We start from the raw sequence: 27,647 nt of genomic DNA, 5'->3' as shown, positions 1-27,647 counted from the left end.
GGGAGCAGCTGTTACCAGAGCCCCCTGTCCCTGCAGCATCATCCTGCCGCACCACTGGACATCCTCTGCCACCGGCAGCAGACGTTTGCGCAGTGCCCAAGCCTGCCTGAGCCATGGCTTCAGGAGCCATCACTGTGCTCCAGGCCCTGTATTGTTGTCAATCTGCATGGCACGCCCCTGCCTGCAGCTGCTTGGACAGCCTAGCCACCACTCAGCATGTCCACTCACAGCGTCAGCAAGAAAGCAGAACCCAGGAGTCAAGCGGCATGCAGCGCCAGAAGCGCTGGCGCAGAGCTGCAAGCACCCAAACCCAGAAGTGCTGGTGGGAGGTGGCTGGTGCCCAGGACATTGTGGAACATTGTACCCTGCCACATGTACAGTCAGGGCTTGAGAAACCTGAGGGACATTTTTCATTATTAAACTCACAACATCTTAATGGGGGAAACCCAAGCTCTCGCACTCTTTCCAACCCACAAGAGGATGCTTCTGTTGCACTGCCAGTATTGGTCATCATCTCTACCTACACTCCAGTCAGCTTCTGGAGGCAGGTCAAGTTGATTGCCATTGCAGATGAAAATCTCGAAGGTGCAGAAAAGATCTCTGTGCCCATGCTCCCACTGTCATCAGGTGGCTTAGAGCCTATGTGTGGCACAATCGGAGCTTTCCTGGTGCTGCAAAGTGGTGAGATTGTGCTCGATAGATATGGTCCTCTCAAACGGCATGTCCTCTCTAAACTGCACCAACCAGCTGCCAGACACGGACTGGGGTCTCCAACAGTAGCAAGCATGCTACAGTTTCTAACTGCCGATGAGAATATACCCTTTGATATTTAACAGATAGCAAAGCAATTTTGTATTCCAGTTCAATATATGATGTTTGAGTCCACCTGACAGTGATACACAGAGGATCAAGGGCTGCACAATTTTGAGGTAACCGCAGCAAGATCAATGCTTTGGGGCTGGAGTTTCTCAACTTATGGGACTGCCTCCCACTGACAATCCATAGTTGCAGGAGCATTTGCATCCTTTAATTTTAGTGCAAGCAAGAGACTTGGGAATGCAGACCCTGCTTAAGGTGGCAGACATGGCAACACCAACCCAGAGGGATTCCACAATCAAACAGGGCCCCAAGGAGCTGTACCTTCAGTTTATAGAACAATTACAAGATGCCATGGAAAAACAAATAGTGAACACAATAATGACACAATAAATCAATTAGTATTGCAATTAGCTCAAGATAATGCAAATGAGGACTGCAAAAGGGCCATAAATTTGTTACCAAAATAAAATCCATCCTTAAATGAACAAATTGATCCACGTGATAAAGTTGGAACTGAATCATTTAGTGTGGCTTTGTTAGCTGATTCTTTTGCAGCTGCTGTTAACATGCCAGTGTTATTGTTGTGGGTAACAACCTCACGTGATAGCGAACAGTCTCTGTAAGTTTAACCCACTGGGGACATATCAAAAGCAGAGAACTGGAACTGTAATGGGAAACTGTAACCAATGTGGGAAGCCAAGTCACCTGGCCAAGCTGTGCAAGTCCAAGTTTCACCTTAATGGACAGCTTCTCAATGAGCAGGGAAATGGGAGCATGACGGGGAAGCGTGTGAGCCTATGCAACCACCTCACCAGAAGAACAAGAGAGGCAGCGCAGCAGGTATGGGTGTTTCCACTGCCATCACAATAATCATAGGTTCATTGCAGGTGCATAAAGTTCCTCTAAAGGTCTATGGACCTGTAGGGAGGGGGTTAAGTGCTCTGCTGTTAGGAAGATCAAGTGCAACATTACAAGGTATTTTTGTTCACCCCGGTGTTATAGACTCTGATTACACAGGACAGGTATGTGTCATACATAGTGTCAATACCTACTCCTCCTGTGACTACCCCAGCTAAAACTCGTATGACCCAGCTTATACCTTTCAAGCCTTGTGTTCCCAAAACAGACCCAAGAAAATGAGGAGACTGAGGCTTTGGATCAATGGGAGAACCTCGGGTGTACTGGACTCAGGTCATCTCTCATTAGAGACCAAACATGGTTTGTACACTCACAATGCCTTGGGCAAGTCCATTTCACATAAAGATCAGTGGATTGATAGATGCTGGAGCAGCTGCTACCATCATTTCTTCAAACACATGGCCTCAATCGTAGCCTATCACAGCCATAGGATCTGTTGTTGTTGCTGGCCTTGGATGGCCTTTCATCAATCATGCAGCACCAGTTATATGATACCAGTGGAAAGTACTGCCACAAAATGAAAAAGTGTCCCACCATTTGCCAGTTGTAGTTGTACAGGCACTCTCAATAGTGAGAATTCAGTTTCCAGGGGCATATTGTTATCACTATATGGATGACATCTTAATGCCAACCCCAACGAAAGAAGATCTTTTACAAATTCGACTGAGATTGATGTGAGCACTGCAAGAATTTGGCTTACAAATTGCACCAGAAAAGGTACAACAACAACCACCATGGAAATACCTGGGAGATAAAATACTAGATCAGACTATACAACCACAAACAATTCAATTCTCAACCAGAATTCAGACTTTAAATGATGCACAAAAGATTTTGGGTATCAATAATTGGCTAAGGCCTTATTTGGGATTAACCATTCCACAATTAGCACCCTTGTTTAACATCCTTAAAGGTGACCCTGAATTAACCTCCCCAAGGAAATTGACACCAGAGGCAAAAACCACACTGGAAACAGTAGAGAGGGGTATAATGAACAGACAACTTTACTGGATATATTTTAAGTTTGTGTGACAGTGTTTGTTGTTATTGTTGATCTACAACCCACAGGTATCATTGGTCAATGGGACACCCAGTGGTCCGATCCACTACACATTCTAGAATCAGTCTTTTTACCTCATCAGCCTAAAAAGACAGCACCTTCTATCTTAGAATTGATTGCACAATCAATCATCATATGTCATCAAAGATGTTTACAGTTAAATGCCAAAGATCCTGCAAAAATCAATGTACCTGTTCAACAGGAATATTTTGAATGGTGCTTTGCCAATAGCACAGTGCAACAAAGTGTTTTACAAAATTTTACAGGACAAATCACCTACCATTTACCCAGTCATAAACTGTTGCATTTAGGTGGGACCACTGCATTGTCTCTGAGACCGCTGAACCATCGCACACCTTTGAAAAGTCTCAGTTTTTACCAATGGATTCAGGAAAACAGGGAAAGCCATTGTGACCTGGAAAGATAATGGGTGGTAAACACTGCAAGGTCACGATAATGGATCACTTCAATTAATAGAGTTACTTTTGCAGCTATGGCTTTCCAACAATTTCCTAACATTCCCTTGAATATTGTGACTGATTCTGCCTGTTTTGCAGATATTACACAAAGATTGGACCAAGAATTACTGAGGGAAATTGATAATGCCACATTATTCAAACTGTTAGAAACTGTATACAATCAAAGCCAGAACACGTCTTTATTACATCTTACATATTCGGAGTCATACAGATTTGCATGGCTTAATAGCAGAGAGTAATGCTCAAGCTGATTGGTTAGCTAGCCCTGCCTGGACAGCCAGACATGCAAGAACATCACATGCCTCTTTTCATCAAGGTGTTAGAGCATTACAGCAGAAATTCTCACTAACAAATGCAGACAACATTGTCAACACTTGTGCTGATTGTCAAGGCCACGCTGCACCACTGCAGATGGGGGCTAATCCCCTGTGGTCCACAAGCTTTGCAGATCTGGCAGACAGATGTCACTCACATCTCCAAATCTGGCTGCCTAAAATATGTGCATGTTTCCGTGGATACTTTGTCATCGGCTCTAAGTCTACACAGGGGAAAGAAGCCATGATGTCATCACACACTGACGATTAGCCTTTGCTGCTATAGGTATTCCTCATACTATAAAGATTGATAATAGCCCTGCTTATACATCACAAAATACTCAACATTTTTTACAATTTTGGGATGTGCCACACCATTCAGGAAGGCAGCCAGAGAGCAGAACTGCAAGTGACAGCTCTCAGCTCATGAAAGAAGTGGACATGTTATCATTGGTAGGCCATAAGCCCTGGCAGCCTAGCACAGAACCCTGAAGAAAGAAGCAAGAGATAACAGTGTACTTGGGTGTACTTTGGTATGCAACTCCGTACATGTCTGTGTGGGTCTGTGCTTGCCTATAGTTAAACAATGTTATTAAGGAACATAAGATATGGTTGCTGTAGTTATTATTGCTTAAGGGAACAGTTATTTTTAGTTACTGCTGAAAAGGTATATATACTAAAGCTTTGTGATCAATAAACTGATTTTTTGCATCCAAGCAATCAGTCCCATCTCCTCCATCACTGTCAACACCACACTGGTATTTCTCATTCCCCTAGAGGACAAGCCATCATCAAGCATACCCATGGCACTTTAAACCACATGACTGAAAAACAAAAAGGGGGAATGTGTGGTGAAACCTCCCACAGTAGTGACCAAGGCACTGTACACTTTTAATCACTTCACAATACTGACTAATTCCCAAAATCCTGTCATTTTATATAATTTTTTATCATTGTAAATTTCTAATGACATCCAATCAACCAAGCTGAAGTACTGGTACAGGACCTTATTACTAACAAATGGGAAGGTCCTGGGACCTTATCGCTTGGAGGTGCAGGAACGCCTGTATATCCACAGGCATTGGCATTCAGTGGGTACCTGGTCAATGTGTGCATTAGGATCACAACCAAAAAAAGCCCCCTGAATACTCCTCAGCAGAGCAATAACCAGAACAACATTTTGCACTCTTTATATGGAAATACAGAACCAGTAGAATGACAATTTACCTGCAACTTCATTTGGCCTTGAGAGACAGATATTTTAGAAACATGACTGAACTGAAGGATGTGTGTTTTTTAATTGTGTCAAGACAGCAAGACAAAACTCTTACAGTTTTTTGAATGTTGCCTTTAATAGTTTGTGAGTTAACTTGTTTGTAATTTTCTTAAGTTTGAATGGTTTGGCCATAGATGTAAATAGTGTACAGCATACCACCCTGCAAAACTGTGCTCACAGCTCCTGGATATACTTCTAAAATCTTCAGATGATATGTGGGATAGACCAACGGCTGGTAAAGCTAGACTTGTCAAGTTGGATAAAGAACCTCATTCAACCTAGGTTTATTACTTGTGTCATCATAATTATTTTGGACATTATACTGTGTTTATCATCCCGTCTGTGAATGGCCCTGCAGAAGATGACAAATGTTGCCTTTATATTTAAAAACAAAACAGGGGAAGCGTGGTGGCTAACAGCTGGCCTGGAGGCCTCACAGTCATAGATAACCCTAATTTGAACTCAATCAGCCTAGACTGTTAGGGAAAAGAGGTCCCTAATCCCTAATAGAAAGGCATTGGAAAGCAGGGAGCTTTAAATTCAAACAACACCAGCCAAGCCCGGGCAAGCACGGACACAGGGAGCTATTGACCAGTGAGCTGGGTGGTAACCAAATTCAGCCAATCAGGACCATCCACACAGGTTTTCAAAAAACCATATGAAAAGGAACTGCACTCAATAAAAATTTGCTGTTGCCGCATGAACTACAGTGTTGTGTCATGTCTGCCTCAACTGCGACATTAAGCTGCAAATCTCTGAAGAAGAATGAGGTATAGTGTGTCTCCAAATTTCATCTCACTGAGTATTAACATGATACTGCAACATATGTATACATGACGGGCTCACTGAGTGGCCTGAACACTTTATATATGCTGCCACTTCTATTACCCTTTATATGCAGCCAATTCTATTATCCTTTCTCCATCCTTGCCCTTTTCCTGAGCCAGCCATGTAAGTGCCTTGTCCAGCTGTGACAGTCCTAGACAAGATGGACAGGCTTTTGAAGATCATTTTTAAACACCTCTAGCATAACAGAACAAAAATTGGATGTTGAGCATAGACGTTACAGGCAACCCTAAAATGGGTCACATGTAAATTTTGTAAAACTGACTTGAGCAGAAACCTTATTTGTTTTCCCTTTCTCTCCTCAACATGCTCATAATTTCTGCCCACAAAATGCATGAAAGTTTTTTTTAAAAAAATCATCTTGTCTAGTACATCTTCAAAAACTTACATTTAAAACTTTTTTTTTTCTTTTGAAACATTTAAAAGTTTTAAAATTTCAGGATTTGAGAAAAAATCCTAAACTTAGCTGATAAGTTCTATAGAGTGGATGAGTGAAAATAGCACATACACATCTATACACTTCATGGCTCCCAAAAGGTCATTCTCCAGAAGCAAATACTGAGACTGCCTAACAACAACTCTTCTCCAGTTTTGGGGAGAAGACAAGAAGAGTGGAAGGACTTCGTTCCATAGGTGACAGATGAGCTTTTTCTGGATCCTAGCCCTCTATCCAATCCTTTCAAGCATGCACAGATTTTCCCCTAGACAGCTTCATTTGGTGGGGTTACCTACAATATGTGGGTAATCATGGAAAAAAACGTGTCCTGAGGTAAAGAATCCATGCCTCTCAGAGAAAGCTGAAATGTTTTCAAAGACCACTCCTTCAGCTGTCAATCTGTTATCAGACACTATATGTCTAACTTATCTCAGAACCATGAGCACAAAAGGACATGACAGGCTCAAGTAGGTCACAAGAGTGACATTCCCAACATTAAGAATGTGAGTTGAAGAGATTAATCAGCAGCTCCAACCCCTGCTGCTCTACCTAGTAACTATTTTCATGCCAAAAAGAAGTGGTCTACCCCTCTACTACCTGATTATTCTGGATTGTGGAAGTACTGGTTTTGCATCTGTAATAGATGCGTGAAGAGAAATGTACCTGATAGCAGACTTGTTTTTCCAAAGGATTCTTAATTTTCTGTCACCTTTTTGTCCTTTAAAATATATTACCTCTCCGTCCAGACTCTACTTGTTACTACATGAGCCATTAATATTGCAGTTATGTATGGTATTTTGTCCAGATCAGTACAACAAAATATCACTAAAATACTTGACTATTTTAGCAGTCACCTCTCTCCAACACATTGAGACTGATAGTCAGGTAAATATTTCACTGTACATCCCAAAGCAGAAAATTGCTAGAATATCTGCATACCTATCAACGTTTCACTTCTTCATAATCCTCCTTTCAAAGTTGATGCAATCTGATTACAAGCATCTAATGACAGTTCATATCAAAAATAAGTTGAATAACTATTCCCCTTCTCTTCCCAAAGATCATGCTGTGACATAATTTGGATGGGAGGCAAAAGGCACCTAACAAAATCACACATCAAAAGCCTAAACAGAAACCAAAGCATGTAAAAGGCAAGAGCCAGGTTCTGCCATTCTGCTGTGTTTGCAAAATGCCCCACTCTGTGTGAAGCCCCTTTATGCGGAGATAGGAATACACAAGTATTAAGGTGATGGGAAGCCTGAATGAGACAAATTCAGTCTCGCTCAAAGACACAGCATATTAGAAACATAAAAAATTATTTCCATGGTCATTTTTCTGGAGTTACTAGCTTTGAAATTTCCAAGTACTTTGTAAAACAATCCATCAAACCCAAATGACTAAATTCATCTAAAACATCCAGAAATCTACTACCCATAAGAAAAATGAGTTAAACATTCAAAAACATCACTTTTCCTTTTCATCTTGCCTAAAAACCTCTTCTTACCCTGGCCTCAGTTTGCTCTCTTTTCATTTCATCCTTCCACCAATGAGCATTTGATAATGAGATGCATAAGATCTTCAACCTTGAGACTGCTTCTTTCTTTCAAAAGGGTTTTAATGAAAAGGTTTGTAGGCTCTACAATTAAATCAAAATAGTGTAGGATCATTTGTGATTTTCAACAGTGTGCTAACTTTTTTTCTCATCAATTATTTCCCCTTTCTCCAACTGAAAAAAAAACCAACACATTTTTAGATCAACCAGGAGAAATATATTTTCCTTTGGAATTCACTCACATGTTCTCTAAAAATCACTCAGCTGACTCAAATTCATATCTGAATGAAAACAAATTATGACATGCACAGTTACTGAAGATGAGGTAATTTTCTCTAATAATCCTGTATACTGAAAAGGGAAAAAAATACAAAAAATTAGTCCTGCTCTCACAGATTTTTTTTGAAAAAAGGAAAGAGTATACTCCCTCATCACTTTAAAAGGTTTTAACTGTATAGCTTCAATCTCACACTGTGTTTCTGTATGCTTTAATGTACAATTGACAATCATTCAATGTAATCTTGCTGTTTCTCATTCACTTCTGCACTAATTTGGCTTTCCTACAGCACTTTCAGACACAGAAACATCTACTCTGATTTCTCTCATCTTGAAATAAATTTTTCTGTGTTTTTTTGGGGGGGAGTTGGTTTTGGTGCTTTTTTGTTCGGATTTGGGGGGCGATGCTTTTGGGTTTGGTTATTGTTGTTATGGGGGTTTTTATTTTGTTTTGGTTTGGGGTTTTTTGTTCAGTTGGTTTTTGGGGTTTTTTTTTACCACCAGGCAGTAGAATCCTCTTCCAACTGCTTTACTCTTTATATTTACAGTGTTGCTACAAAATGCTATATTCACAGGGCAGGAGGCCCACTATTTCAATCTTTTAAATATTATGTACCATCATCCACTTGCTTTCTGACTATCTTTGCACACTAAGCAAAGCTTGTCCCTCCCCAAATTCTGTTTGCAATGAGCATCCCCATGCAAAAAGGGAAAAAAGGCAAGGCAGAAAATTAAGAGTTCTTTAATCTATGAACAAGACATATACTCTTGCAAAATATATATAGTTCTAATACAAATCAAAAAATATTTTTTCCTATTTATTGGTATAGGTATGTGGAAAGGCTTGGCCAGGCACTGCTTCAGTGTCTCCTTGAAAGTGATAGGACAAGGTAGAACTAAACTAAACTAAACTTTAAACTAAAAGGAGATTAGAGTTCAGGAGAAAACTCTTTACTGTGACAGTGGTGAGATATTGGAACAGGCTACCCAAAGAAGCTGAGGATTCTTCTCCGTGGAAGTGTTCAAGGCCAGGTTGAATGGGGCTTGGAACAACCCATTCTAGTCGAAGGTGTCCACAACTATGGCAAAGGGGTAGATGATCTTTAAGGTCCCTTCAAACCCAAGCCATTCTGTGATTCTATTATGTGATTCTGTGTGTGACTAGGTATCTGAGAAAGCCTAGAGCCAACAACAAAAAGGAATTTGCTAGCTAGTGATTTGTAAAAGTCCTCACAAAACTGATTCCATTATTTCTGTCAGCACAAATGGTTGTCTAGGTGGGGTTTATGCTTATTGCTTCCTTCATATGCCAGTTATTGGCACTGCACTCTAGAAGAAATTACACTGTGTGTACACCTGAAGAATATTCCTAGTCTGTATTTCAGACTGATACATACTTGATGCAACAACTTTTGTACCAGAACTAGAAAATATCAGTGGTGAAATAGCAACCTACTGAAGATATTTGAACTTGATTTTCTTGTATGTCAACTGAGTAACTTAACCACCCAATATCACAATACCCAGCTAATATCCTCCAATTTATCTTCCCTCATTGCTTTCACAGGGTTTGTCCCAAACAAGATTTTTCTTCCCCTTGAGAGAAGGTCCTCTTAAACCGATATTATTAAATTAAGAGAATTATTCATGTACTTTGATGTAGTCAGAAGCAATAAACTAGAAACAGGTTGCAGCTGAAGTGGGAGAAAATGTTTGGAAACAACACTGTGCCTTGTTTCAGCTACAGCAAGACTGTTCTGAGTCATGGCAGGGTACTGAAAAATGACAAACACGCATGCACCCATGCCACAGACTTACTGCAAAGGCCAAGGTATTAATAACAGTATTTGCAAGAATCCAGGAGCAGGTAAGGCTCACAGTTAGTGAACTGATGAGCCACTTCCTGTGGGACCAGATGGGATCTATCCTAGGGTGATGAGGGACTTGTCAGAAGAGCTAACTAAGCTGCTCTTTGTCATTGTTATCACCAGTCCTGGCTACCCAGAGAGATCTCAGATTTATCAAGTGTGATACCCATCCACAACAAGAGCCAAAAGGAGGATCCAGGAAACTACAGCCTGTTATTGTGACCTCAGTACCTGGCACAGTTACGGAACTGATCACCTTGAGTATGATCACACAGCACCTACAGGACAGCCTGGGGATCAGACACAGCCGGCATGGATTTAGGAGAGGCAGGTCTTGCCTGACAAATTTGATCCCCTTTTATGACCAGGTATCCCGTGTGGTAGATGAGGGAAAGGCTGTGGATGTTGTCTACCTGAACTTCAGCAAAGCCTTCAACACCATTATTCCATTGTTCCCATGGAATAATCCTGGGAAAGCTGTCAGCCCACAGCTTGGGAAGGGGCACCCTTCACTGGTTTAAGAACTGGCTGGTGGTGGATGGTGCTGCATCCAGTTGGCATCTGACCACTAGTGGTGTCCCCCAGGAATAAGAGGTGGGCCCACTCCTGCTTAATAATTAGTAATCTGGATGAGGGAATTGAGGCTACCATTAGCAAATCCACAGATGACACCAATCTCGGTCAGAATGTCAATCTGCTGGAAGGTAGGAAGGCTCTGCAGAGGGACCTGAACAGGCTGGATAGATGGGCTAAGATCAACAGCATAAAAGTTCAAGAAGACCAAATGCCAGCTCTTACATTTTGGCCACAATAATCCCAGACAGGTGGTGGCAGAGTGGCTGAAAAGAGGCCCAGTGGGAAAAGACCTGGGGTTACTGGCCAACAGCAGGCTGAACATGAGCCAGAAGGAAGTCCAGATGACCAAGTGGGCCAATGGCAATCTATCCTGTATCAGGAATAGATAAAAAAAATTGGGGAAATGATTCTTCCTCTGTACTTGGTACTGGTAAGGTTGTACTTTGAATCCTGTGTCCAGTATTAGGCCCCTCAACTTAGGAAGGATATTTAGGTGCTGGAGAGGGTCCAGAGAAGAGCAATGAAGCTGGTAAAGGGTGTGGAACATGAGTCCTATGAAGAGCAGCTGAGGGAGCTGTGGTTGTTTAGTCTGGAGAAGAGGCTCAGGAGTGAGCATTCTCTACAAGTACCTTGAAAGGAAATTGTAGCCAGCTGGAGGTCAGTCTCTTCTAGCAGGAAACCAGCAACTGGGCAAGAAGACAGTCTTAAGCTGCACCAGAGGAGATTTGGATTGGAAATTAGGAAGACTTTCTTCACAGAAAGGGAATATCGGAATGTGCTGCCCAGGGAGTGGTGGAGTCATCATCAAGTCCAACCTATGACCGAATACCACCATGTCAACTACACTAAATCTCAGGTGTCTTTTCCAACTTAATTGTTTATGTGATTCTGTGATCACCTAATACTAGCCACCTAAATACATGTTTACTCTCTTTTCTAAGGTTTTCTCCTTAAGTTCAGTCTATAGTCAATTGCAGAAGAGTCACCTTCCACTTAATCTTCCTTAGCAGACAAATACAATTAAGCAAGATGAATTCCACCCTTAATAAGACCTGTTGGCAAAATCAACTAAGCACTTCAAGCCCACACTACAGTGAAAACAACCGTCCCAAATAATACCAAACAGGCTGTAACTGAACTCATAACAAGTGTGTGAAAAGAAATACTTCTTGTAATTCCTCTCATTTTTTCTCAGGGGTTTTGGTTGTTACTTGCTGGTTTAAACCTGTTTTGTTGTCAATACTCTTAAGGGCTGAAAAATTTTCATATTACTTATACAGCCTAGAACAGTCTAATGTTGTGCTGGTTTAAAAGTAAACCTGGGGGGAAAATTACCTGCACTCCACTAACCAAAGAAAGTTTACAGGTCAGAGTTCAAATTTACTAGAGACTACAGCAAATACAATGATACAGAGAAAACTGGTTTTAACCTACAAAGGCAGCATATAACCTGGCACCCTCTTTGTCAGAGTGATGGTCACAGTACTATGAAGTGGTGCTTGCAGTCCTGATGAAGTTCTGGTCCTTCACTGGATGCATCAGGTGGTGCCAGAAGTCCCTGAGCCCAAAGATTATATATGTTTGGGTTCAGATAGAAATGCTCAGTATGTCCCCAAGGGCAGCAAGTTTCACAATGGATGATGTATGTCATGGGACATTTTGGGAGTCTTTGACAGTCTAAGTCATTCCAGATGCCTAGGTATGCCAGTGCCATTGAGCCTCTTATGGCCCGTTATTGGAGACTGACTGTGATAGCTTAAACTGTTATAGCTGAATAGTTTATAGCTTAAACATCTTTATGAAGGACTTTTGCCTATTATAGCAAAACTGTATGACAAAAGCTACAATGAAGACCTACACACATTGAATGGGCCTCCTGACTGAGGCCCTGGACTGCAAGTTTATAGAGATAAGATAAAGTGACTCAGGTCTGGGCTGGGAGAGAAGACTACATTCACAGGAGGATTAAGCCTAGCACCTTTGGAATGGAGGCCAGAGTCCCACGTTTATCTACTGCTAAACTAGACCCCCCACATCAAAGGAGGGAGGACGAGAGGTTTTGGGTGTGTGGCACAGCCTCTGGACAAAGGCAGTTGACACCCATCCTCTTGCTGTGCAGACCAGCTTGGGGAGCCCCACCCCAGGAAAACTGCATCTATGGGATACCCACATGAGGGACAGCAGTGGGGGTGTCATGGCCCATTAAAGGGCCATTGAACCCACCAAGGGGTCCCCCGACCCTGAACCAGAGCACTGCATGTGATGCAACACTATGCAACAGATCCACAGTGTTGCAAGGGACAATGTCAAGCTTGCCCTCCCCAGGGGAGGCACCTGGGCATTCCCAACTGCCCAACACATATTAATCCATTGAATTCTATACTTTTTGGCTTGGGATCCTCACCACCGAAAAGACCAGATGGTGAAGATCAACGAGACATTGTTGGGACTGACAGCAGGATGATATTTTCTACCTAATCCCTGTCACTCTCCCTTTCCCCCGCCCACACCTCTTTTTCAATTTATTTATTTATTTGTTTGTCATATCTTTCTTTGTCTTTGCTTTTCTTACTATTAAATATCTTTTTTGTTGTTGTTGGGATTTTTTGATATTTTTGGTAACAGCATCTAACCTCATTTGATTTTAATCAAGTTTGGGGGTATATTTTGAACCTTTCTGGATTTGATCTGTTTTATTTACAGGGACTCAGTTTTCTTTGCTCTTCTGTGCTTAGGCTGGATAGAAACACCCATGAGCAGAGATGACCCCTCTGGTTGGGTGTGAATGTGCCAGTGCTTCCCCAGAAGGGAGTTATCACAGCTAAGTAATTTGTGTGAAGAAAAAGAAACACTTCTCTGACTCAAAGGATTTGCCTCTTTTTCCTTATCTCAGTTAACACCTCAGGCTTGTAGCCTGAGGTGCACCAGGCTGCTACTGTAAATGGTCCATCATTAACAGTTCATCAGAAATTACATAAACTGGGTACAATGCTCCTGTAACTAGGACAATGTCAAGCACTCATATTAGTTGCATAGGATTCCATCCTGAAAGCTACTCTTCTTTCACTGATTATGTCTTCAGAGATAATTAACTCTATACCCACACTGGATTAACTGAAAACTGAGAGATAAAACATCTAATGTGTTTGACATGCTATGTAGAGAAAAGTTGAGAACAATCAAAGACATTTCTAAGACAGGTAGGCTTTCAGGGTACCATCCTAGCCTAGTCTCAATTCCAGTCTTGGCTCCATTCCCATACCTCAGCATGCCAGCCTTCATTTACATATCTGTTCACACATTACTCAGATGAAAAATACCCTTTATCTCGAGGTTTATTTTGCAACCAAGATCCAGCATGAGGCCAGGGTGAGAGCCTAAGACACAATTTTTCTGTTGCATATTTGAAATGTCATGTACATGGTATGGGAGCTCACATGCTTGTAGAACTGGAAGTCTACATGTCCAGTCTGAATAGGAGGGAGGAGGAGAGGGATGGACAGAAAGAAAGAGGTGAGATGTTAAGGAGATTTTCATGTCTGATAATTTGTGAGCCACTTTGGGAGTCACTCTCACACCACATGAGACTTTCACTGCTGTGACAGAAATCTTTTCACAACAGGCTCCACTGAGCTGACAGGTGCACTGCTTGACTCCCTACACACACCACTCTTGAGCAGTCAGGCAAGTTTCCCTGAACAGCTTGACTTGAGGTTTCCTGTAGCAGTCTCATTTGTTTGGTGTCTTCAAGTAATTTAACTGTGGAGCAGAAATATAGTAACACCTCAATCTGAGTGCCTTCCGGGACAGACCACGACCAAAAGAATCCCAGGGATTTGTACCCTTACAGTCTATGGAGCCACCCCTTACACTCTTCACCCTGTACATGTACCTTGGTTGCATGCAATGGAGAAATTTGGTCTGGGGTCTGCTCATTGTTCCTTGGGTTCTACAGAGTGGCCACCTGGTGCAGCTAGTCCCCGGGCCCTTTGTTAGGCAAAGGGTCAGCACCAGTTCACAGCTCATTGCTGGGGGCACGTGCCATTTCCCACTACCAAGGGCACAACCTGCCATTTGCACACTGAGCTAGGTGTGTTCCTCTATAGTGATCTACATTCTGAAAAACGTTAGTCAAACAGGTGGCTGCACACAGTTAACATGAACTAGGCATTTAAAAATCAGCTCAAAAGCCTAAATGGGAAATGTTGTACAAATTGATAAAAGAAATGGGTGTTAACCTCTTCTCAAATGACTAGATCTGAAAGCACCACTCAGGTTCTGGAAGAATGGGTGTGGGGTTCTTTATGAACATTAAGTCCCTCAAGTTTGTTGCAGAACTGAGCACACTCTGAACTTCTGAACTTTAGGGAAAAATACACAGGCTTAACAGATTTATGAATATTAACTTCTCTGCCCAGGGTGGGCTTAAAGCTAATTTTAATGGTCATAAAGTGTACAATGAGGGTGTGAAACATGCTCAAACAGGAACATGTAGTAGATGGTTTGGGAAGTCTGTACCTTCTTAGTATCTCAGCCAATGGGTAAAGGAAGAGAGCAACATGCAGCTGGGAGTCTACAATAAGAGGAGGGGCTGCATTGTCCAAAACTCAAGAGAGACCCTATGGAGTTATTGCCTAATGGACTCTCTCCCTTTACTCAAATAAAATTGCAAGACTCTTGGGTCCTCTTTGTGGGCACCGGCTTTTTACAGCATGATTTTCTACACACAAAAATCTGTAAAACTGGTGTTGATTATACCCAAAGTAACAAATAGGAGAACTGCAATGTTAAACTTATCAAACAAAGCAAAGGAGAAATATGACTTTAAGTCAAGGTCATGCCATCCAAATTGCAACACCTTTTTACAAATGTATTTTTCAGAAAGGGCAAACATAACTTCCTTTAGCAGGGTCTGTAGCTTATTCTTCTCTGCAATGATTCAGATATAATGCTTCTCTTTGTAAAACAGAACCACTGCAATAAAACAAGCACATATTTCCATACAGGGCACTAACTTTAGGTTGAGGAGCTGTTTGATCTTTGAAAACCTATACAGTCAGTGTATTCCATAATCTACTCAGTTATCTGGGTCATTTTCCCCTTTTATTATACCTGTATCATTTGGACAGGATTCTGGCATAATATTACCATATCCTTCCAAGACTCTTCATGTGTTCTGTGACACATGTTAAACTGGTATCACTGAAGATAATTTTAATCAATTAGAGGTTCTGAGTAGCCACCAAGCTGTATTCATACACTACAAAACTGGCTGTGTGCTGTTTACAAAGTATGCTCTAGCATGGCTTAGAAACAATCAGTGTGAAGGAACACAATATATTAGAAGGGCAAGAGGTAAATCAGCTTCATGGATTCTTCATTCACAATCATTAGTTTCACTGATGATTAAATGTATAATGAAAACATTTCTGAGAAGATTATTTCCTGGAAGCTTTCTCACCATGCATATGTGTTGTGAGAGAAAACTGCCATGTGACCTCTGATACAGTCACAGAACTGCATTTGGACCTGAACAAATATCTATAGCAAAGTTCTGCTTCTAAAAGCTCCACTTCAAGAACACAAGTTTTTTGAAATTAATCACTCTTAGCCATAATATTTTTTAAATCAACATTCACTTATTTACTTTGTCATTCTTTCACTTTGTGAGAAGGTGGTGGTCATTACAAAAGTAATACTTGTACAAAAGTATTTTTGGAAATAGAAGTTTCTGGCCTTTCCAAGGAAAAGTGGTGCCAGTGTCTCCTTAACATCTGGTATAGAAATCCGTGTCCAACACAGATGGAAAAGATCTGGTAATGCTACAGATATAATCTGAAACAAAATGGTTTTCAAATAACAGAATGAGAATATATAGATATTAGCAAACAAGTTGTAAACAATTGGAGCAGACAAAGCACATTAGGTCTTTATGGATTGCCCAGACAAGAGTTCTGTTTCTCCTTGCATTGGCGAGTACTCTTAAAGACTTCTAAAAGCACAATACGAAAATATGTAAGTTGCACTGAACCTGTTTTCTCATCTAGAAAAAGCTTCATAGCTTGGTACTCCTCATGTGATATAAATTGGGAAACTGCTGAAGTCATCAAAGTGATAAATCCCTCAGCAATCTTAATTGCAGCCTGGACTGTTTTTCATATTGTGAAAGAAAGCTGAACAGCCCTATAGTCCACTTTTGTTTCCCCAGTACTGCCCACTCATTTCTTCCTTCCCTTCTTTGACTACAAACCTGTATTCACACACAGATATTCTACTCATTACAGGAAAACATTTAAATAACATCTTTGTCCTGATACTCTATATTGTGTCTATAAGAAGTTTGCTTGTTCAGTAAAACCCAATTTGCAAATATATTTCAGCTACACAAAGTGACAAGTGGTCCATTTTTGGGCACTGCAATATAGAAAAAAAGAAAGCTATTCAAAAGGGTCCAAAGATGGGTTACCAAGATGGTGAAAGACCTAGAGGGCCTGTTTGTTAGACATCTTTACATAAGACTAATACCAAGAAATATAGTTAACTAAATGTAATTTGGTGTCTTTTTCTTGACCCTTGATACAAATCTAACAGCATTTGGAAGACATCTCTTTGTACTCCTGACCAAAACATGGGTTTCAGTTCTTAATCTACTGAAAATGCTTCTCATTTATAAACATTAATAATATTAGTTCTAAGCAAATTCTAGTTCAATGCAGAAATACTACATATTTTTGTCTTTCTTACTGAGTTCATGCTTTCCTCAATATTCCTACATTCATTCCTGAAGCTGAAATCCTTCCACAGAGACAAACATGTCATATGCACATAAAACCCAATGCCTGGCTGGCATATTCCTAATTCAGATTTTAAGCTTCTGATGAATAAGTGTGCATATGATGGTTTGAAGAAACATGCTCCTTTAATTACATCCTTTCAGCAAACAGCTGGAAGAAGAGATAGGTGAATGCTGTAAGGTCTGCTCGTACTATAACAAAGTAATTTTCCAAATTAAGAATGGGTAGTTACATATATATGTCACAAAGTCTGCATCTGAAAAAGCTAGCCATGTTTACATAATTTGCCTCATTTCTTTGGCAAATAGAATTTTACCATTTGTATCACCAAGCAAGTCGTTCATTCACTCTCAAACTATGTCAATCCATATGATAATCACAGCTCTATTGAGGTGCTATGCTAGAAGACAAAACAGTTCGATATGATTTAAGATTATATTATTCCTACTTTTGCTTCTCTTCAACTTTTAACACCTCATTTCAGATGAAGAGACTGAAGAAATTTTTTATCTTTTTCACCTAGACCTTTTGGAGTCACAACTTCTTTATATGCAGGTCTGTGCACAGTGTGCAGGGTTTCTCAGAGCCATCCATGTTTCCACTACTGGATTAATAGAAGCAATTCACAACTTGATAGCTGCACATAGCAGAGCAAAATGCCTTTGCTAGTGATGTGACAAATCCTGCAGGCTTCAAGTATTTGTAAGATTCTGTACTGCCTTTTGTCTTATTTTTAAAAACTGTCCTGAAGAGGTTCCAAACCACCTGAGACAGAAGCCCAGTGTCCATGTCTCACCACTGTGCAACTCTTACTAACATATTTTAATTGGAGCATTAAAGGACAATAAAGATACAATTCAGAAATATCTTAAATGTATTCTTTAAATTCACCCCATATTTACTGGAAAGTTACTGGAAAATTATGAGGAAAATCTAGCTTTAGTTATGTTTTCCTTCAAAGATATTTCTATTCTGATTTCAGATAAGGGCAAAGTATCAAGGCTATGCTGATAAGTAAAGGCTGATTGTCTATCCTAGGCAATAAAAATGTGAGAGCTGATGTTGATGACTACTTTACCTCTTATGGCTTCTCAAGGGCATTGACAAAAAGCATAATGTTGGCCTGCCAATAGACTCCCACAGACAGAATACCTGGCATACTGTACTTGAGTGTTCAGACAATCAAGCTGAGAAATAGGGTGAAATGAAATTGAAATAAATAACATGCACTGGAGTTGGTCATTCAAAAATTCCTGAGAGATTTAGTAGAGACTGTTTCTGCCATCGTCAGACTTCTTTTTAGGTTTGGTCCCAAAAGAGCTAAAATCTTCAGGGGTTTGGGATTTTCTTCACATGAACACTCTCCACTGGAAACTGTTGGGCCTTTAGATAATTTGCATCTTGCTTTAAAAACAGGACAGACTCATTTTAAGGAATGAAGGCCCCAATATGCCAACCAGACCCAACTCACAGGAAGGTGTGTTGAGCTGCTTGTGACCCAGCTAAGGGACATGGCAAAGAAACTTCCCAGCCTGGTGCTGCCCACTGATTATTACCCTTTACTGGTTGTCCTGGTAAGCACTGATGCCTCATAGTCCCAACAAAAAGGCTTGCAGACAATCAAGAGAGACCTCAGGGCCTTGGAACAGCTGGTCAAGGGATCTGAAACCCAAGTTGTGTTTCCTTCTGACCTGACAATTGCAGAGAATGATGGGACAAGAAACAGGAAAGTCATACAGATGAACATCTGGCTGGAGGACTGGTGTTACCAGCAGAATTCTGGGGGTTTTGATCATGAGCTGATTTATGTGCAAAAACCTGCTGGCAATAGACCTGTCTCAAAAGAGATAAAGGATCATAGCTCAGCACTTAGCAGGCCTAGTTGAGAGTGCTTTAATGTAGAGTTGAGGGGGGAACAGGAGCATAGCCAAGCTCAACAGAGGTAAGGTGTGGGAAGGGGAGAACTATAACAACCACATTAGTAGCAAAAAGAAGTTTAAAAATTAATATCTTAATCAAGCACAAACAGCCAAAGACATACCCAACATGGGACTATGGGGCATCCCTTCATACACCTACTGGGATATTGACACAATCAAATACTTCCATAAAGTGACTGTACACCAACACATGCAGTATGGGAACAAACAGGAGGAGCTAAAGATCTGTGTGCAGTTACAGAGCTTTAATATTATTTTGATTAATGGAGGTGTGGTGGGATAGCTTCAACATAATTGAAATGTTGAAATGAAGGGCTACACACTGTTTAGGAGAGACTGACCAGGGAGGCACAGTGGTGGAATTGCCCTCTATGTGCAACACTTGCACTGTATCAAGCTCTGTCTTGGGGTGGACGATGTGCAAGTCGAGAGCTTACAGATTAGGCTAAAACACCAGACTAGTAACAGTTACATTGTCATGGGTGTTTGCTACAGGTCATCTGAGCAGGAGGATGAAGTGGATAAGGCCTTCTACAGACAGCTAGAAGCAGCTTTAAAGAAATTGGTTCTTGTGGAAGTCTCAGCTACCCACTGGAGAAGCAACAGAGCAAAACACAGTCTAAGTGGTTCCAGGAGACATTGATGACAACTTTCTGACACAGGTAGTGGAGAACCCAAGAAGGAATGATGTGCTGCTTGACATTATATGGAGTTGCTGGAGATGTGAAGAGGGGAGCAGCTTTGGCTGTAGTGACCATGAGACTGCGGAGCTCAGTAACAGGCAAAGGTGATTGTCACCTTGGAGTTGAGGACAACAAACTTTAGTCTCTTCAGGGATCTTCTGGAAAGAATTATATGGGAACAAATGCTGCAGGAAAGAGGTGTTTAAGAGAGCTGGTTATATTCTAGGATCACTTCCTCTAGGCTCAACAATGATGCATCCCAATGAGCAAGAAATCAGGTAAAGGGGCAAGAGAACAATATAAATTAATAAAGAACCCCTGTCATTACTCAAGTATAAGCAGGAGATACACAGGAGGTATGGAAATAAGGTCAGACCACTTAGAAGGGATATAGAGGGATTTTCAGAACAAGTAGAAAGGAGACAAGAAAGATCAAGGCTCATCTGGAATTAAAACTAGCCAAAGATGCCAAGGACAAGAAGAAAGATTTCTTCAAATACATCAACAGCAAAGGGAAAAGAAAGGATAATGGTGGGCCTGTTACTAAATGGAGGGAGCAACCCTGGTAACAGGGAATGGCAGATCAAACTCACCGAAAAGACCAGACCTCAGAGATCTCTGACCCAGGAGAATTAGGGTAACAAATGTTGGAAGGAAGACCTTCCCTTGCTCAAAGTGGATTGGGTTACAAAACACCAAGGCAAACTTGATAACCACAAGTCCAAGCCAACAAAGATCACTGAGGGACTGGAGCATCTCTTACAAGGATAGGCTGAGGGAGATGGGCCTCATCAACCTCAAGATGAGACAATTGAGAGGGGACATTATGAATATCTATAAGTATCTGAAGGGAAGGTGTGAAGAGACTGGAATCAGGCTCTTCTCAGTGGTGACAAGAAGCAAGACTAGAGGCAGTGGGCAGAAACTGATGCACAGGAAGTTCCACCAGCATATGAGGAAGAACTTCTTTACTGTGTGGGTGACCACACACTGCAATATATTGACCAGAGAGAGCATGGAGTCTCCCTTGCAGAAGATATCGAAGAGCCATCTGGACACAATCCTTTGCTATGTACTCTAGGATGACCCTGCTTGAGCAGAGAGGTTGGGCCAGATGACCCACTGTGGTCCCTTTCAACTTCATTCTGCGTTTCTGTGATGCTGTGACTGTTCCTTACTGCAAAAACTTACAGAAGGAGACTCTGTCACCACAATCTGAAAATATCCACATTATTGCCAGGTGAAAGCAAAAAAGAATTGCAATTGCAATCTGAAAGCTGAAGTATAACCTTTTGTGTGGCTTGGCCAGACTGACAAAAAAGCAGCAACAAGCTAATCGCTTTTCAGAACATGAACAGCTCCTACCAAAAGGTGTTGGACTGGCTGCCCAGGAAATCAAACTCATTTCTTCATCCATACCTAACAAAGCATTTGTAGTCCAATTTTTTTTTCCACCACTCTGCTTAGTCATGACCTACAATGAATCTGGTTCAGCAGCTGTTGTAAAATAGCTTAGTCTGTGCACCTGCACATTCCTTGAGTATGCCCATGAAAATCAACATGCTGTTGCAGTTTGCAGGGCTTAACCAGATGCTACAATGCCAATTATTTTTTTCACAAACACACAAGATGTAAATTACAGGATCATCTCTGTTCTGGGGTGTGGATCATACAATTCTTGCAGTTAGTAGTGGATAAGCATTTCTGTCTTCATTAAAAGACAGAAGTGGAGAAGTCTTTAGTCAGTACAGCACGGGAATTTGTATAAATGTTATTAGATAGCTGAAAAAACCTCCAGAGAAATTACCAGCTCATGTGGAACTCAGTTATAGTAGTATCCATTTTGATAGTGTAAGGGGGAAAAACGCCTAGAATTTTAAACCAGCCTTTGGCAGACAAAGAAATCAGAATAGATACATTTCATGTACAGAACTACTGAAATGTTGTCAGCATCTTTCACTTCTTAAAATTTTACTTTGTTTTTCATTAAAAATCAAAATAAGTGTTGTCTGCAGCAATATTTCACAGGAAGAACAAGTAAGAATCCAGGAAACAACCAATTTCATCCCAGCCAATCATTACTACTAACATGCCAGACTCTGAAAACCAGCCTGATAAGACGATGGTCTACAGGCCTAGAATGTATCATTGATCAGCAAGTCCAAAGAGCACTGTCTGTACTGCATGAAGCATTGTTTCTGACAACAAACTTAAGAGAACAGAAATATTTTTTCTTCTTTTAAAAATAGCTTATATTAAACAAGACAGGAATTAAAATAAGATGAAAACTTGGTTTATGTAAATATTAGTCAAGTCAGGTTCCTAAGTTTGAATTTTAATTACATGCATCACTAAATCTGTATGTGTTGCACAGCAGCTCAGAAATAAATTTCTTTTTATATTAAGAGCAATAACCTCAGAAACACACAATTATTTTAACCATAGTACTTCCATTATGTTCAGACAATTGTTATATATCCTCTCTGAACATATGAGATGAGAGATATTGAAAGCTGGAAGCTTATACAGGACTTTGGTTACATCACCTGCCCTCTGAAGATATCCTCAGATAAAAGCTTATTCTCACATTTATGGTGTCATCTCTTGTGCCCCCACTAGCACAAGTACATTTCTCCAAGAACATATTAAGTAAATGCTGAAGCAAACTGGAACTAAGAATCACATACATAGATGACAAAGAAGAAGAAATGGGGAAAGAGATAGAAAAGATCTCTGTTTTTGAGTTTCCTGCTCTAATGTCTGAAGTAGAAAACACAAAATCCTTCTGAAGATTAGAGAGGTCTTGATATTCTGGCCATGTGGTTTGTCAACCTTTCTTAATCAGAGCAAAATCTTTTTTTGAGAAACCACATCAGTATTTTTCAGGGCCCATTAGGATAATTTTTCAAGGCCAACGTCATATTTCAAAGACCTTTTGGTTACATTTCCTTCTGAGAAATACACTTCTTTAGAATAACTACATTTGAAGTTACACACAGTTATAATATTGTGTGGATTTAGTCTTAGCTTCACTTGTTTAGCCTGAGTACCTCGATATGGTGAAGGTTTAGGCCACAAGCTGTGAAATTACATTTAGATATGCTTTTGGCAGGGATAGTCAATATTCTGTGTTATTTTTTTAGTAGCTGCTATAGTGCTATGTCTTGCCTTTAGTATGAGAAGAATAGAGATCACATGATGTTTTGGTTGTTGCTAAGAAATGTTTATCCTACGTCTAGGGCTTTTTTCGTTTCCTAGGCTCTGTCAGCAACCAGGTGCGCCAAAATCACAAGTTGGAAGATAAGGAGACTAGAGCCATCAGGAGAAGATGCAACTTGACAAGTTATGAAGAGTTAATGGCCTGCCTGCATGGACACTTGAGAAATACTACTATGTTAGAAGACACCAAAACAAAAATCACTATTGGACTGAGAAGTGCATTCAAGGCACATGAAGAGCATGTGAGAGGCAGGTGCAGAAGTCATAGGGGTATAATTTTCCATGGATTTCTATGTTCTAGGTCCCTCTCAGGAGGCACCCAGCTTGAGTTGACCTGCTGCAGGAAACCTATAGTTGAGCCTGAAGAAGGAAGAAGCATACCTGAGAGTGTGTGTGTGAGCAAGGAATCAAAAGAGGCACTTGCAGCTCTATGGAGCTGCCTGCTGTGAAGGGACTCTGGGCCTTGCAGTTTTAGTCTGGAGTGGCATGTGTATGTAACTCCACGAAGGGTCTGAGAATGCAATTCTGTGTTACTGATGGAATAAAGATGCATAACAGTGGACTCTAATGAAGGAAAATTTATGCCATGTAAACTTAATGCAGATTATTTATCTGATAAATTTTGTGATGATAAACTGGACTTTAGGGAGTCTTTAGAAGTGCCAAATTGCGTACACTAGCTGAACTCACCCAAGAGGATGAACCTAACCTAGGAGGAGATTGCCATGGGCTACTTGAAATTCTCCTTTCCCTTTTAATGTCCCAGGAAGCTGAAGGTGCTGAGTATCTCCTAGGAATATGTGACAGCCCACAGCTAGCAGTCTTCAGGACAAATGGTAGTCTAAACAATCAAATCAAATATGACTGAGGCGTCATGTGCTTAAACAAACAAACAAATAAACAAACAAACAACCCCACACACACACACAAAAAACCCCACACACACACAAAAAAACCCACACACCACCTCAGGATCTGGAAATTCAGAGCTTTGGCTTCCTGTCCAGTTCTTCCTCTTGCTGACTACTTCCCCAGTCACTACATAGCAAGCTATCTGCTATTTACTTACCAAAGGGTACTAGACAGCAGAATGATAAAACTACTTGTGTTAGCAGAATGATAAAACTACTTGTGTTCAGATTAAGTACCCCACTTCTCTGGTATTGCTGTGATTAATCTACATCACATTCAGTAGTTCAGATGCAATTCAGATTGAGAATAATGAAGTTAGGGTTGTCTAGATAGCTGTAAAACTTCCAAGTTTATAAGAGAAATCACACCAATATATTATTGTTACAAAAGCATTCAAGCCTATTCAATTAACAGAATGATCAATGTAAATGTCACTGTCTGTCATTTCTAATTACACTTTTAGGATGGCTCAGATTTTACCTCAGCTCTTTCTCATTACATTTTCTTACATATATTATTTATTTTCTTACATGTATTTGATTTTTCTTCCCAGTCAGTCTGCATTCAGGGAAACTGTTTCTTTATACTCACTGAAAGGTACAAAGGACAGCAGTGTTTCTCCTATGTAGCTGCTGCTACTATCATGTAGGCATTCTTATGTGATAACACTTCCCAAAGAGAAACAAAAGGAAGATGTAAAAGCAAGCAATAGATAATTTCAGTTCAGCTGACATCAGAAGGTCATGAAAGCCCATTTGCAAAATTGCTGCAAGGATGCACACCCTCAGGCAGGCAGCTGGCATGTTAATGGGAAGAGAAAAAAAACAGAAAGTTCAAAATCCCACCAGGCACAAAACTTAGCCCTGTAATGCTATGTTTAAACAAACTGACATATTGTATTCTATGTACGTCATCAATGCAAGACTATATCTGACTTAGAGAACACACTTAGGTCTCTTTTCTGAGGCTTACAGAAAGTCTCCCATAGAAAAGAGTTCCTGAATACAAACCTCACTAATGTCATAGTTATGCACACAGAAAAGATACCTAAATAGGACACAATACTCAATGAAATGCATTGACAATGCAAGCAGTCTGAGGCATTCACAAATACACACAAACACAGGGCAATCATTCATTCTGGAATCTTCTTGCAGCAGTTGAAGACACGTGGCCAGAAAAATGTTCGTAATTAATTAACAATCAAGGCAGCAGCAAGAGAAATGGGGAGAAAAGTAAAGCTGCAAATAAAACTACAGTGTCAGCCCCATATTTTGAAAAAAACCTGAGAGCATGTTTACCTTCTCCCTGTTCTCCTGTCTCACATTATCCAATGCCCTCTTACACAGATCAGCACAGAAATCTCCAAATCAGTATTTTTCACTAAACTCTCATAGCTTAAACCCACCTTGTCTGAGACTCAAGCCACCACACCACAGTTTCTTGTGGCTGTGACACACAAGCACACATAGTCTGTCCTGTCGCTGCTGCATTAGAGTGATAATATCCAGCAAAAGGTGATAACAAACAGAAGCAATGCCTATAACACTTTAGCCGATCAAAGCATCACATTGGCTTATCTGCCAGCATGCTCAAGGGTTCGAAAGTAAGAAAATTTATCAAAGACCCCCACTGAGCCCACCTCCTACGAGGAAGGAGTAAGATAACTACATCTGGAGGCTGTAATATGGACATTTAATCAACAGGATTCACATTTTCCTTCAGTCTACTGCAGTGACACAGATCATTAGTAACTCTACAAGTCTGCAATTTATTTTGTTATTACAGAACAAGCAAACTATACAAGTTAGAACCAGCAGATCTTGCAGAAGAAATGTTGTGATATTTATTAGGATTTCACCTTCAATGACAAATATTTCTGTCTTTACTCAGAGAGAACTAGCACTTATATCAGAGGACTAACATTAGCAGCAAAGGAGATTGGAAGCAGCAACAGCACAAGACAGTCCTTCAAAGGGGGAAAAAATCACTAGAATGGCATTTCCCTGGGTAAAAAGAAAAAACCACCAACCTGGTGACAGAAAAATCCTTTTTCAAACCCCCTAACAAAAAGAGAGAGATGACGCACAAATACCTGCCAGTCTTCTGCGATTTACTCTTACCTCTGTGATGTTTTCTTATATTTTCTCCTGCAGGAAAAGAACAAAATACAACTGAGATGAGAAGGCTTCACAGGCAAGGAGGTAAAAGGAAAGGGTGAGAAATCAGGAGCAATTCAGCGAAGTCATTTCTGCCATAAGATTGTCCCAAACCTAATGCAGCCATTCCCTTCTACTAACCTCAGTGGTGGTTGCCACTAAATTCAGGAGAAAAAATTGTGTTTGCTTGTATGCGCATACTGCCTTTTCTTGTGAGAGAGGGTTGTTTCATCTCAGAAAAAATATTTATTTTTCTAAATTACTTAGCAGGAAGTCCAAGTTCAGAAACCTACTTGTACTTACTAGTTGTAATGTTTATGTCTTTCATCCAACAGATAAGTAAGATAAGGTCTGTGAAGATCCCATTAAGATGAAGGGATGAAATGTATCCAACCATATTGTCTGTGGTCACTCAGTGGAAAACCCCAGTGGTTTTAGAGCAGTCACTCTCTAAACAGGAAGTTGAGACCCTAGCAAGTACTCTACTCCAACAAACTCCAGATAACACATCCCAAGCTTCACTTAGTTGCACTTAAGACCTTACAGACCTTAACCCAGGCCTAGGAACAGCAAGAGCAGATAAGTGTACAGGACCTGTTCTCTACTCCAATGCTCACACCACATCAATTTCAGCAAAGGCTCTAAACCTCTTACTCATCTTAGTACAGTGGATTTTGTCTTCAACAGCAGGCAATGACATAGGCTGCCAATGCACAGAGTAAGGCAACACATAAAAAGGCAACACATGCCTTTCTGAATAGCTATCTGTGTGGCTGTATGGTTACCTGCAGGGGTGTATCAGCACTGTATGTTGTCTGTGAGCTGCTGTTGCTGTAGCTGTTTCCAAAGGCTTTGCACAGAGGCTGGCAAAACAGGGCAATAATTTACTTGACTACAGCTCTGCTTGTATGTTCTAAAGTAAAATTAATGATATTTAAACTTCACAAGTAGTGACTGAAACAAGTTTCAGTGTGGACTGTGATGAGGTGTGCCTTGTTATTTAGCAATACACTAACAGACATTCCCACCATTTTCAATGTGTAGGTAATATTGTTAAAATAGGTGTACAGCTATTAGCATCAAGTTTAATTTTTCATTTCTGATACTACTGTATGTGGAAAACTGTAGCTAGGGTGAGCCTAGAAAACCCAAACAAGGAGTAACCTTTTTTACAAATAAGAAACATGGCAAAGAGGAATGTAGTGCTATTTTGTAGTCAATAAGAGCCATGAATAATGTCTCCTGATTGTAAAATGTTTCATCCAACAAATACCTTAGCAAATTGTACTTGTGGTTGTACCCACTTCTAAATTCTGACCATGTTTGGTTCATAAAAATACTAAATAGCTGCTTAAAAAAAATTAATTTACAGTTTACATTGTGAAGAATTACTTAGTTAAACTTGAAATTATGCAAAGGAGTAAAAGAGAAAATATTCATAAAAGTATCAAGTTTATAATTTACTGACATTTAGAATGTTGACACATAAAAGCAGAAACCCCAATTGGACAAATCTTATT

At 40.5% G+C, this 27,647-nt stretch overlaps 1 protein-coding gene across 15 annotated transcripts in view; it reads right to left on the bottom strand.

Moving 5' to 3' along the window:
- The window catches only part of PDE1C (phosphodiesterase 1C), a 261,099-nt gene that overhangs the window by 127,917 nt on the left and 105,535 nt on the right, over nucleotides 1–27,647 (bottom strand). For 10 of the 15 annotated variants that reach the window (XM_063404870.1, XM_063404829.1, XM_063404836.1 and 7 more), the window contains one exon: nucleotides 26,092–26,118. The exons of the other annotated variants lie outside the window; for them this stretch is intronic. In XM_063404870.1, coding sequence (XP_063260940.1) covers nucleotides 26,092–26,118 — 27 coding nt within the window. The remainder of the gene's footprint in view (nucleotides 1–26,091; nucleotides 26,119–27,647) is intronic. 15 annotated transcript variants of the gene reach the window in all.

The sequence above is a fragment of the Prinia subflava genome, chromosome 1 (assembly GCF_021018805.1).
Source record: "Prinia subflava isolate CZ2003 ecotype Zambia chromosome 1, Cam_Psub_1.2, whole genome shotgun sequence".
NCBI classification, from domain to species: Eukaryota; Metazoa; Chordata; class Aves; order Passeriformes; family Cisticolidae; genus Prinia; species Prinia subflava.
Note: the sequence above shows the minus strand (reverse complement) of the source record. Positions and strands in the feature narration are given on the sequence as shown.